Below are 13,577 nucleotides of genomic sequence, written 5' to 3' on the forward strand. Positions count from 1 at the left end.
CAGCCAAACGATAACGTCAGTTTGACGGCTGCTGACAAGATACCTACACTCGGCGCTGTCCAAGACACACTTTGAGACACCTAGACCTTCTAGCACCTTCGCCACAGGACTGCATGAGAGAGAAGAAATCATCTCCGGTCTCCAGCAATAACCCGGCTGGGGAATAGCAAGTGCAACTTCGGGCGTATCTGCTACCAACGATTCAGCGTTGTGCGTCTTGCAGGGCTTCACCATCGGTTGGTTAGACCTCTTGCCCACAAAAGGGCTTTCGAGGCGGTCCCAGTCATCACCTACGCCCACAACTTGAGCTTCCCTGAGCATCTCCACCAGTGTCCCGTTTTCACCTTGACTGGACTAGTTGCCCGCCTATCGGCTCGAGCTACGGATACAGCTCCATCACACCCAGGTACCTGCCTTTGGTGCCACCCAACAAGGTGTCGGTCGACTACAGCACAGTACATTCTCGTCCTGGGATCTGTCCTGTACAACCTACCATTCCTCCAATCGTCGGGGCGTCCAATCTGGTTCAACGTTTTATCTCAGGTTACAAATCGCACCCGAGAGCTCCGTGTTCCTTGAAATATATATCCGAGCGCCCGTCCTTGCCATTTATTCATTCATTCCAAATCTTCTCAAAGAGCCGCCCAGCCCAGATCTTGCAGCGTGCTCCCCCTCTCCGATTCACTCCCGTCACCACCAGAAAGCTACAGCTACCACCCACATCGCCCACATCACCGGTAACATTGGGACCTTCTGGCTTGTAATAGCGTCTCCACTTGCTCCGTCGCACAGACCCTTGGGTCTTCTATCTCTGCGCTCGTCTGGGGCTTCTCAAGGGCTCTAAGTGGTGGCGCACCCCACAACCACAACCGCCAGTCTCTCAGCGTCCTCGTCAGTATCCGGGTCATCCCCAAGCCAGTTCATCGCCGTTCATCTCGCAGTCACTCGAGCCCATCTCGCTCGTTCGCTCGCTCGCTCACGGTCGTAGCCCCTAGCCCTAGTACCGTACCTGCCTGCCGGCCGGAGGTGAGGGGTACTTAACGCTCAGCACCCTTTAGTACTTAGTAGAGGTGAGTTGATACCTTCTGGAGCTCCCCTCATTCTTTCGCCTCTAGGTATTCGTCTGCGCCCCCCTCGTCTCCCCGCGACGAGCGCTGGCCACATCCATCACATCCATCTTCCCCCTGCTGCCCTCCCTGCACTGCATTCCGGCACCTACCCACCAACGCTTGCCGGGTATCCATCGGATCAGTGGTATTTGCGCTGCGCACGCCTTTCGCACGCCAGCCGCCGCCAGCAGAACTCGTCGTCGACGTCCCCTGCTAACCCTCGTCGACGCCTCTAGGTACGGTCAGGTTGGTTTCCTTTCAAACCCGCCAAACCCTTCGCCTGCCACGGCCGCCTCTCCCTTCCGGATTCCGGGTTTCTTTGTGCCGTGACGGTGACGGTGTCGGTGTCGTGGCCTGCATGTCCGTTTTGCTGCTGAAACATCCACAATGCCTCACTCGCAGCATGATGAAGATGCCCCCGCCACCACGGGCGGTCTTGATGCCCCCGTGACGCTTCTCACCGATTCCCTCGAGAAGCCCTTGCTCGATGATCGCGACTATCGCGTCGTCCGTCTCGACAATGAGCTCGAGGCTCTTCTGGTCCACGACCCCGAGACCGACAAGGCCAGCGCAGCCCTTGACGTCAATGTGGGAAACTTCAGTGACGAGTCCGATATCCCGGGCATGGCCCATGCGGTCGAACATGTAAGCCAGCACCCCCAGATGCCCTCAATTGCCTCCGGCGCACTCGCTAACCTCTGCCTCTATCTATAGCTCCTGTTTATGGGCACCAAGAAATTCCCAATTGAGAATGAATACGGTCAGTATTTGTCTGCTCATTCGGGAAGTTCCAATGCCTACACCGGCCCGACCTCGACCAACTACTTCTTCGATGTCGCCGCCAAGCCAGCCAACGACCAGGATCCTTCAGATAGCAACCCTTCTCCCTTGCGCGAAGCCCTGGACCGATTCGCTCAGTTTTTCATCGAGCCGCTCTTCCTCCCCAGTACGCTGGATAGAGAGCTGAAGGCCGTCAATTCCGAGAACAAGAAGAACCTCCAGAATGACACCTGGCGGTTGCATCAGCTCGAGAAATCTTTGTCGAATCCCAATCATCCCTTCTGCCACTTTTCGACGGGTAACTTTGAGGTCCTCAAGACCCTTCCTGAGGCTCGTGGTATCAATGTGCGGGACAAGTTCATCGAGTTCCATGCCAAACACTACTCGGCCAACCGCATGAAGTTGGTTGTCCTGGGTCGCGAACCGCTTGACGTTCTCCAGAAATGGGTTGTGGAGCTTTTCTCCCGTCGTCAACAAGAAGCTGCCACCGAACAGATGGCCCGGCGAGCTTCCCTTCAGAGAGTCCGATCTCGGCATGCAATGCTTTGCAAAGCCCGTCATGGACTCGCGGGAGCTGAACCTTTACTTCCCCTTTATTGATGAGGAGTTCATGTTTGCCAGCCAGCCCAGCAGGTATATCAGCCATCTCATTGGACACGAAGGTCCCGGAAGCATCATGTCGTACATCAAGTCCAAGGGCTGGGCAAACGGCCTCAGTGCGGGTGCTTACCCCGTCTGCCCTGGTACTCCCGGCATCTTTGACGTCCAGGTCCGCTTGACAGAAGAGGTACGCCATCAAAACAGTCTGTTTATAACCAAGTAGTGCTAACATGACACAGGGCCTTAAGAACTACCCCGAAATCGTCAAGATTTTCTTCCAGTACATTACCCTCCTTCGCGAGTCTCCGCCTCAGGAATGGATCTTCCAGGAGCAAAAGGGAATGGCGGACGTGGATTTCAAATTTAAGCAAAAGACACCAGCCAGCCGTTTCACCAGCCGAATCAGCTCGGTCATGCAGAAGCCCCTGCCTCGAGAGTGGCTGCTCAGCGGTCACAGTCGCCTTCGGACGTTTGAGCCTAAGCAAATCGAGGACGCCCTTGCCATGATTCGCCCTGACAATTTCCGAATGGTTATCGTATCTCGCAACTATCCTGGCAACTGGGACCAGAAGGAGAAGTGGTATGGAACCGAGTATCGTTACGAGAAGATCCCTGAAGATCTCATGGAAGAGATCAGGCAAGCTGCCTCAGTATCTCCCAGCGAGCGCCTGTCATGCCTTCACTTGCCCCATAAGAACCAGTTCATCCCCAACCAGCTTGAAGTTGAAAAGAAGGAGGTCACAGAGCCAGCGCTCAACCCACGAGTGCTGCGCAACGACGGCATCGCCAGGACATGGTGGAAGAAGGATGATACCTTCTGGGTTCCTCGTGCCAACGTCATTGTCAGTTTGAAGACGCCACTGATCGACTCATGTGCCGAGAACGACGTCAAGGCTCGCCTCTTTTCGGATTTGGTACGCGATGCGTTGGAAGAGTACTCATACGATGCGGAACTCGCTGGCTTGCAGTACAATGTCAGTCTTGATTCGCGAGGTTTGTGCTTGAACGTTAGTGGCTACAACGACAAACTTCCCGTGCTTCTGGAGCAAGTCGTTACGACGATGCGAGATCTGGATATCAAAGAAGATCGATTCGAGATTGTCAGGGAACGCCTGACCAGAGGGTACAACAACTGGCAGCTTCAGTCGTCCTACCACCAAGTTGGCGATTATACCACCTGGCTGAATGCACCGGAGCGAGACTTCATAGTGGAAGAGCTTGCCGCGGAGCTTCCAAGCATCACGGTCGAGGGCGTCCGACTGTTCCAGAAGCAGATGCTGGGCCGGCTGTTCATCGAGGTCTATGTGCATGGCAATATGTATAAGGAGGATGCTCTGAAGATAACGAACATGGTGGAGTCTATCCTGAAGCCTCGAACCCTGCCTCGGGCCCAATGGCCTGTCCTTCGGTCGCTCATCCTGCCACGAGGGTCTAACTATGTCTTCAAGAAGACTCTCAAGGACCCTGCTAATGTCAACCACTGCGTCGAGACTTGGTTCTATGTCGGCAGTAGAGAGGACCGTGTGATTCGCACCAAGACTCTGCTTTTGGATCAGATGCTGCACGAGCCAGCTTTCGACCAGCTCCGTACCAAGGAGCAGCTAGGCTACATTGTCTTCAGCGGACCCCGAGTGTTTTCAACAACGTACGGTTTCCGCTTCCTCATCCAGAGCGAGATGACTCCCGAATTTTTGGATTCCCGAATCGAGGCTTTCCTTAGGAGATACGTGGAGACACTAGAGAAGATGAGCGAGACAGAATTCGAGGGCCACAAGCGAAGTCTCGTCATCCGTAGACTGGAGAAGCTTCGAAACTTGGACCAAGAATCGTCTCGCCACTGGTCACAAATCACCAGCGAGTATTATGACTTTGAGCTCGGTAAGTACAAGCACACAGAAATATGTAGGATAATGCTAACTGGTTACAGCTCAACGAGATGCTGAGCAAGTCAAGAAGCTGACGAAGCCCGAGATGGTGGAATTTTTCAACAAGTATTTCGACCCTGCCTCGAGCGAGAGGGCCAGATTATCGATCCATTTGCACGCGCAAGGCAAAGCCGAGGGAGTCGAGAAGAGACAGGAGGAGGCTCAAAAGAAGGCCGACGAGGAGGCGCCGGCTGGAGATGCGCCATCCGCCATCTCGACCGCCGTGGAAATCACCGATGTGCGGGTCTTCAAGGCGAACCTACCGGCCAGCTCAGGCGCACGACCGGTGAAGGATGTGAGCGAGTATGAAGATACGGATGCGAAGCTCTGAGGGAGGTCTTGGTTACATGACGTCTTGGGTACTTTGACAAGGGTTGTTTTCTCGTTGGCGCTTTGTTGTTGGAAAGGCCGGTTGAGGGAGCAGGTTTAGACAAAGGCGCTATCACGACACAGGTAGACGGGAGGGGACATGGCTTAGGCCATGGAGCAGAGGATGTTTATGGAGCTTTACCTTATGAGAGGTATTCCTGTGCAGTTGGGAGGACACAGCTCCTAAAGATGGTAGCATGGCATTAGTCTAGCATCCCGCAAGGGATGTATGTAGTAGTTGCATTCTAGAAGAAGCACGGTACTGCCAGCTATGGCTGAGATCACTGACCAGAAAAGTAGTCAAGTAATTATGTGACTTGAGATGTGATAGGATCGTACTTGTAGTTGTGATCTTTACTTGGGCTCTTGAACCATCTAACATGGATCTAACTAGTCCTAGCTTGAGTCGCAGCTGCTAGACTAGACGCCGCTGGGTACCTACCTAGTCAATGCTTTCACATGAAAGGAAAACAAAAAACACGGCGTGCCTGTCTCGGAGCTTTTTGAGAGCTTCTGGATACTGAGATGGTGTTGCACGAAGATCTGGGAGCGTACCACTCATTGGCATTGCACATTCCAAAATGGACTTGGCCGCCAGGGGCAGGGGTGCACACACATTGTGTGGGACCAGAAACGAGCAGGGGAGGAAGAAAAAAACTGCGAAAAACCTTGATGCCGATCTCAGCGTTTGTCACGGGTTGTTAGTGGATGCCTGCTGAAGCTGACGACGGAACTTGTTCACCAATCTGACCTACGGTAGAGTGATAAACTAGCTCACGAATAGAATATGACCTTTCTTCATTGACTCGAATGTCAACAATGAAACGGAGATCTACCTGGGGATGAGATCGTCGACTTGAAACCCTCCCGTCTAGAGTGGCTATGGCTAAGTGGTGGACCTGATGACACAGGGCACGTTTACAGGGCACGTTTACAGGGCACATGCCAGCTGTGGACGCCCCGGGGCCCGCGAATGTTAGTGCCGTGGTATTTTTTAAGCACGGCGGGTATCCGGTAGAACACCTTCCTAGGTGGAGAAAAGGCGGGCAAGCAGGCAGCTGGAATCAAAAGAATGAATCGCATGCAGCCAATCATTCGGCTGATGTCACATCTTTTTCTTCTCCCTCACCCTCTGCGACCCCTCCACTCGTGCGGCGACCCCTTCTATTCTCGAGACAGGAGCACTGCAAGGCTTTTTTCCCCCGTCCATTGTGCATTGCAGCCAGCAGCAAACTTGCCGTTTGCAGTTTCTCGGGGAGCCTCACCAATCGACCACGTTCTACCTCAGCTACCGCCAGCAATCAGCAACTGCAACTGCTTCTGCAACATATCTCCGTCACCATCATCTTCTCCAGGCTTCCTCCGTCTTCATCATCATCATCAAGCCTGCCACCCCGCCACAACTACCTACCTACCTACCTACAGCACAGTGCTGTACACCACCAAGTTCCAGTTATTTAAAGAGCCCCACCGTGTCACCGCTTGGCCAGCCTCCACAGCCCCGATGCCACTATTTGTGCCCTCTTCTCGTTTGTGCTTTGGGAGATCAGTCTAAAAAAAATCACAGTAGAGGCTTCCTCCCCCCTCTCTCTCACTCCCGCCGAAAAAAGAGTACCGCCGAACGGCCTGGCTTTGTTGGTCTTGGTTTCTAGATGCAACACGACTCTTGCTTGACTTCCCATCGCCTTGGCCGTCGTTCTTTCCGACTCTCGTCGTTCCCGTTCCCCGGCAATCCCTCCTCCACCTCCGTCGTCGGTGCCCTTGCCCCCCGTCTTCGCCTTCGTCTTCCCCTCCACCCCCTCCGACCCCGACCCCGAGCTGCCCGGGCAGCTCGCCTTCAAGACGTCGTCCTCAAAGAAGAGAAAGCTCTCCCGCCCCGTCGACAACGACCAGGATTCCATTGACTCGCCCTCCCCGACTCGGTCCTGCCCTCGTGCGAAGTCGACGACGATCCCGCCCTCTCCTTCTCCGCCGCCTCTGTGGCCTCGCGCCCCGACACTCCCTCTTACCTCCGGGCTGACTCCCAGCCCGCCTCGAGCCTGCCCCCGCGCCTCCAGCAGCAGGCCAGTTCCCTCGTCTCTGCCGACTACGCCTCGTCCACCGCCTCGAGCCCTTGTGCCTCTGCATACGCCGATCTCTCTCTCGAAAGCGACCGTGGCGGCGAAGAGACTGGCCCGGCCCAATCCACGGCCAGAAGCCAGTCTCCCTTGCGTCTCTCCCATCGTGCTATTATGAATGGCGATGCGGACCTACCTCACCGTTCTTCATCGCCTTTGAAACGACGAGCCTCCAGCATGGATCCAGAAAACGAAGCGGATAAGCCCCGCGACGTCGACATGGCTTCCTCCCAACCCGCTGACTCTGCCGAGGGGCCTTCTCAACCATCCACCAGCACCCTACCCCGAGCCATGAGCGTTGACCCCTCAGAACCTACGCCATCGGCCGGTGATGCTGCCTCACAACGTAAGCCTTGCGATGCCGCCAACCCGCAGAGCATCCAACCCGTAGCTAACCCTTCTACTCCAGCAATGCCCCCGTTGAAGGAGCAGGTTCAGATAATCGAGACTCTTCTAAAGGCCTTTGACGAAGAGCCTATCAAGGAAGGCGTCAAGGCCTATCTCGTTTCCAACACCTGGGTCAAGAAGGCGCTCGCGCTACGTGGAGACACCAAGGAGAGCAAGGATGGCACCCCCGAGGCCCTGGGCCCTGTGGACAATTCAGACATTATCCAAGAAGTGCTCAAGGACCCCAGTGGCGGCAACTTCACCCTCCTCAAACCAGGATTCGGCCTTGATGAGTTTACCCTCTTCCCCGAAGATGCTTGGAAGATGGTGGTCGAGTGGTATGGGGTCAAGGAAGGCCAAGAAGCCATCGTTCGCACTGCTATCAACACTGCGGCTCCAGGCGACGAATCTAATATTCTTTACGAGTTCCACCCGCCCGTCTTCACCGTTCACCGGCTCTGGTCCCAGGTCAGCCCGTTGCCAATTGAGCAGTCCCTCAAAGCCAACAATCCTCCGCCGCTGAGAATCGCCAGAAGTCGCAAGTATCATGCGCAAACCTTCATCAAGGAAATCAAGACAGCGACTGGTGTTCCGCTTGACCGCAAGATCCGCCTGTTCATGGTCCCTCAAATCCAGCAGGAAGCGGGCCCCTCGGAACCCTCCCGAGCTCTCACACCTCCCGATTCTCCAGACCGAGCAGATGAGGAGTCGAACCCTACCGACTCGTGGTCAAAGCTGCTTCTTGATACCCCATCCTTTGCAGAGGTTCGAGATCTTAAGGTGAAGTCTACTTTGGAGGATAGAACTACCGACCCAAATTATAACGGCAAGACAACGCTAGCAATCTTCGATCTTGTCACGGACCAAACACTTGTCATCGATGAAGCGATCGACAAGTCGTGGGTCAGCACGTATACTGGACAAGGCCGCGCCAACGAAAAGTCCATCCCCACGCGGGGCAGCGGACTAGCCTCGTCCAACGCAAGTGGCCGGAGTAGCCCTGCGCTTGGTGGTCCTCTGACTCGGGGCCGAATGGGGAAGAAGTCCGGTCGCAGTGTGGGCGCAGTTGGTCTTCAGAATCTTGGAAACACCTGTTACATGAACTCTGCGTTGCAATGTGTTCGAAGCGTCGAAGAATTGACCAAGTACTTTTTGACCGACGACTACGTTGACGAGGTCAACAAAACCAACCCTCTGGGGTACAACGGAAAGGTTGCTATGACGTATGGAAATCTCCTCAAGGAGATTTACACAGAAGGTAGAAGCTCGGTGGTTCCGCGAGACTTTAAGACAACCATCGGTCGTTGCCGACCAACGTTCTCTGGCTGGGGCCAGCAAGACTCTCAGGAGTTTCTTGGTTTCCTGCTGGATGGCCTCCAGGAGGATCTTAGCCGTGTCAAGAAGAAGCCCTACATCGAAAAGCCAGACTCAACAGACGACATGATTAACAACCCGGCCGCTATCAAGGAGATGGCCGACCAGGTGTGGGACATCACTCGACGCCGAGACGACTCCGTTATCGCCGACCTCTTCACTGGAATGTACAAGTCGACTTTGAAGTGCCCCGAATGCGGCAAGATCAGCATCACATTCGACCCCTTCAACAACCTGACCCTTCCGCTGCCCGTTGAGGATGTGTGGCACGGCACGGTCACGTTCCTGCCCCTGAGCGATGCCCCTGTCTCAATCGAGGTTGAGTTGCCCAAGCACAGCGCTATTGAGCAGCTCAAGCAGTTCGTCTCAATCCGGACCGGTGTTCCTCCAGAGCGTCTGATGGGCGGCGAGGAGTTCAAAGATCGGTTCTTCAAGATCTATGACAACACCCAGGATGTGAGTGAGGAGATCGGTAAGTCCGATATCGTCACATTCCACGAGCTGGAAGCTGTCCCGACAAACTGGCCTCACAAGGCACGAACTAAGAAATATCGTTCCATGCTGGATGTCGATACTCCTCTCGAGACTGTTTCATGGGATGACCCACGATACGAGCAGATGGTGGTGCCAGTATTCCATAGAATAGCGGCGTCGTCCAGCGGGCGTGGCCGGGATAGTGCCTCACCACCCAGCTTCATCTGTTTGACCAAGGAAGACGCATCCAACATCGACATCATTACACGAAAGGTCCTGGAGAAGATTGCTACCTTTTCAACTTGGTCCAAACTCAAGGATACTCAGGAAGAGAGCTCGGATAACGCTGATGGAGAAATCGTCCTCACCTCCGCCTCAGATGCTGATTCTTCAGGCGATAGTAAGGTTGTTGCCACTTCTGTGGAGGGCGAGGACGACTTGGTGGATGTGCACATGAAGGATTCAACCGATGCCAACGCCCCTCTCCCTCATCAGCCCCAGGTCCTGAGACGTTTCAACTCCAAGCGACCCAAGTTTGTCAACCCAGATGGCTTCCTGGACCCCGAGCTCCAAAATCTTTTCGACCTGAGCTACTTTGTAGATACCGGGGCGGACGGTGGTGTGCCGACTGGCTGGTCACATGTTGACGCCCATCGGCTTCTGCCCAAGCTCACGGATCGTATCCCTGAGCCGGTTGTTGACGATGAGGATGCTGTCAGTGTTGAGGCTGATAGCAGCACAGCATCGGGTCCTGATGACGATAGCACCAACGACGAGAGCCACAAGGCCGAGACGTCGCAGACTCGAATGGTGGATGATTCAAGCGAGGAGGAGGAGGAGGTACAGAAGCCTGCCCGAGTAAGCCTCAACATCAGTTCTCTTTTCAATAGTTCCACCACTAACACGTTACAGGCGTTCAATGGACGTCATTCGAAGATGGCTGGCCGACGTAAGAAGTTTAACAAGAGTAACAAGACGTATGGCAAGAAGGGCAACAAGCGGCGAGACAAGCAGACGCGTACAGATAAGAAGCACAAGCTACAGACTGTCAAGTCTCAGCCCACGCCTCCAGCTGTGGCTGATGGCGGCCCCTTGATCCGCCTGGGCGAGGGTCTCGTCGTTAACTGGAACGAGGATGCTTGGCTCAAGGTGTTTGGTGGCTCCCCAAATAGTCCTTCAGATGAGCAAGGAGTGGCAACATTCACCAACCCAGAGACTCTCAATGACCCTGCTCTTAAGATTAGCCAGAGACGGAGGAACAATCGTCGCACTCGTGGCATCACTCTCGAGGAGTGCCTTGATGAGTTCGAGAGGGCTGAGATCCTCTCCGAGCAGGACATGTGGTACTGTCCTCGCTGCAAGGAGCACCGCCGAGCGAGCAAGAAGTTTGATCTTTGGAAGTCGCCCGATATCCTTGTCGCACACCTCAAACGGTTCAGCAGCTCTGGGTACCGGCGAGATAAGCTGGATGTGCTCGTTGACTTCCCCATTGAGGGGCTTGACCTCACCTCGCGCGTCATTCAAAAGGAGGAGGGCAAGGTCGAAATCTACGACTTGATTGCCGTCGATGACCACTACGGCGGACTCGGCGGAGGTCACTACACTGCCTATGCCAAGAACTTTGTTGATGGGCGTTGGTATAATTACAATGGTGAGTGACTTACCTTTCTCTCCTTGTCTTAGCAGATCACTAACAAGTTGCTAGATTCATCTGTCAGCCCAGTATCGGATCCCTCAGCCTGCATCACGTCAGCTGCATATCTTCTGTTCTACCGCCGCCGTTCAAGCATCCCTTTAGGCGGGTCGCGGTTCGGAGTCATCTCTGAGAAATACCGAACCAGCGAAGAGAACTCGGAAGAAGATGACGACGAGTTGGGGGAAGGTCAGCGCCTCGGCGAGGGTTCCTCCCTGACTGGGTCGTCGAGCGCTGGGACCGGAGCCGCAGCAGTTCGCCGTCGGGGCGATCGTGGTTCGGGTAGTGTTGCTATAAAGGCACTGGCTGGCCCAGATGACGACGACGACCCTCCTCCCTACGAAGGCGCCAATCGTATCGAGACCATCCACGACAGCATCGAGGACGAGGGTGTGGACGTGAAGGACAGCTACCAGCAACTGGGCACTTCCAAGTCTATCAGCCTTACTCAGACCTGGAACTTTGAGGGCTTGGCCGGCAGCGGCGCTGAGGATTCTACGGTTGCAGATATTGCCTCTGATGAAGTTCAACTGGACTCATCATCAGATGAGCGAGGCCTGAGTCAGTTCGACGACCCTGATACATTGATGACGGGTCACGACCTTGCAGACGAACAATTGGAGCCGCTGGTCCCCGATGACGGCCACCAGGGGTCTCTTGCAGACATCCAGAACGCGACTTGGGAGCGCAAGGGGGTTATCGCGGTGCCTACCGGAGCAGGCAGTGATGGGGACTCGAACGAAGTGGCTGAGATCCATCTCGAGAGCGAGAAAGGAACTCGGACCGGGTAGAACGGCTGTCCGAAGACAATGATCAAGCGACCCAGGCTGGAGGCGAGCACTGGCAGACCATTTTTTCACGACACCAACAAGCGGCAACGACATGATATGAGACCACGACCTGGTGCAAGCATGTGCAAGACGTGAAGCAAGACGTGTTGGGAAAGGGTGTAGATAGAAGCAAAAGAGAATAGAAGCACACACATATGAGCGCGCGCAGGCAGCATGTCGCATTACAGAGGATGGCGTTTGGTTTCGCATCACACGTGTCCAGCGGCTGGACATGGATGGAGATGCGTCCCCGGCTAGGTATCATTTGTTGCAGAATACCTTTAGCAGAGAATGAACAATGGATAGCCTCAGCAGGCTGTTGTCAGAGCAGTGCTGGTATTATTCATTACTTTGGGATAGCTCTTGCTTGGGCTTGTTGCAAGTAATAGACATTCCCATTGAGAAGCAGATATTTGACACACCAACTTGACTACCTACCTACCTATCTGAGGAATATCGATAGCTATGCTATGCCTCAGCGCAAGGGCAGGTGAATATCCAGAAGACACTATGCAGGGTCTGCTCTACCTCGGTTAGGGCTGATTCTCCTTCCTCAAAATTGTCATTATATACAATACGACATCGATGCTAAAAGCTAAGGGGATAACCTCATTGATTTCCATACCAAATATCCAAGTTGGTTTGCGGAATGTTTGCTCCTGGTCAACATCGTCCCGGGCGAGCGGCATGAACACGGTTCACCTTGATAACCAGGCTGGCGGGTTTGGGTCATTATTAACTTGGGCGCTGACTGCGGCTCTCACAGAGTGGTATTCTCAGCGGGTATCCCTCAAGCCGGCCGGTCCAGAGCATCGAGGAACAGCTCAGATACGACCGTGTCCCTCGAGTCCGTGGGGTGGGAGAGAAGCCCCAAGAACACGACAAGGTCCAGTGCCAGTCAGAGCGCTGAGATTTGAGCTCTGAAGAAGGGGGAGACAGGATCGATCTCAACAGCGCCTTATTGTCTCCAGTTCCAACTCCAGACTGCAAGCCACGTGACGGTGAGGGTGGCATGGTGTCCCCAGTACCATGGCCCTGGTCGTATGGGAACCACAAGATAAGGGAATCCACTCGGGCGATGCTGTTGTTTCTTGGAAGCAGGGGGGGTTCCAAAGGCAAGTGAGTTGCAGAGGGCGACAGCAGCCCGGCGTTTCGGAACATGGGGGCACTCCGTTGCAGTCTAATGACTTTTTTCCTTTTTTCTTCCCGGGGAGCGCTACCATGGCATGGCGTCAAGCAAGGAGATTGACGAACCTCCATGTGGATGTTCAAGTTGACGACATAACTTGCCATTCAACTCGTCGATACGTACTGTACATACGTGTTGACGAGGTCAAACAGAAGCAATGATGCGGCGCAAGTGACCAGGATGCTTCTCCAAGGTTGGGCATGTTTGATAGCCCACTAGGGAAGTTGTTTGATGCGATTTCTCTCCACTGGAGCGACCCAGGCGGGCTGAAATTGAGAGCGGGGGGACGGCCGCTGGATTGAGGGCGCGCGACGTGCGTTACCTGCTTGCTTGCTTGCCGTGCCGGCCTGCCTGCTTACCTCACGCAGTAGGGGAGGGACCCGGAGGATGAATGAGCGGTGGTGGTGGTTTATGTACATAGCATGTAGTAATCGAATTGATACCAGGGGACCCAAGGACAAGGGATCTCTGACCGACATCAGAGGGGATACGGGGCAGCAGCCAAGGACACGGGGCGGATGCGGCGAGGGTCCTAGTTTAGGCCATCTTGGTTGGGTTGCGTCCCTCTTGTGCTTGGACTGGTGGTGCCATGGGGCCTCTCGCCAGAGCTTGAGCGTTGTTGTTTCCGAGACAGCAGGGTCCAAGACAGACCAGCCCTGCCTTTTGGTCGCGGGGTCGACGGACGAGGCTGCCAAGACATTGAGCCGTGTGTGTGGGCATGTCTAGTTTG

The 13,577-nt window shown here is 54.8% G+C and overlaps 2 protein-coding genes across 2 annotated transcripts; both read left to right on the forward strand.

Moving 5' to 3' along the window:
* Positions 1-1,496: 1,496 nt before the first annotated feature.
* MRS44_003055 (uncharacterized protein) lies at positions 1,497-4,745 on the forward strand (the record flags this gene model as incomplete). Its single annotated transcript, XM_065623068.1, has 5 exons — positions 1,497-1,754; positions 1,824-2,290; positions 2,331-2,676; positions 2,729-4,367; positions 4,417-4,745. 5 exons carry the CDS (start codon positions 1,497-1,499, stop codon positions 4,743-4,745), a joined length of 3,039 nt encoding a protein of 1,012 aa, XP_065479140.1.
* Positions 4,746-6,435: 1,690 nt separating this feature from the next.
* On the forward strand, positions 6,436-11,619 carry MRS44_003056 (uncharacterized protein; the record flags this gene model as incomplete). Its single annotated transcript, XM_065623069.1, has 4 exons — positions 6,436-6,661; positions 6,725-9,993; positions 10,048-10,786; positions 10,841-11,619. The coding sequence occupies 4 exons, from the start codon at positions 6,436-6,438 to the stop codon at positions 11,617-11,619; spliced, it is 5,013 nt and encodes a 1,670-aa protein (XP_065479141.1).
* Positions 11,620-13,577: the final 1,958 nt, after the last annotated feature.

Source organism: Fusarium solani (genome assembly GCF_023522795.1).
Source record: "Fusarium solani strain SB1 chromosome Unknown bctg00000001, whole genome shotgun sequence".
Taxonomy (NCBI): domain Eukaryota; kingdom Fungi; phylum Ascomycota; class Sordariomycetes; order Hypocreales; family Nectriaceae; genus Fusarium; species Fusarium solani.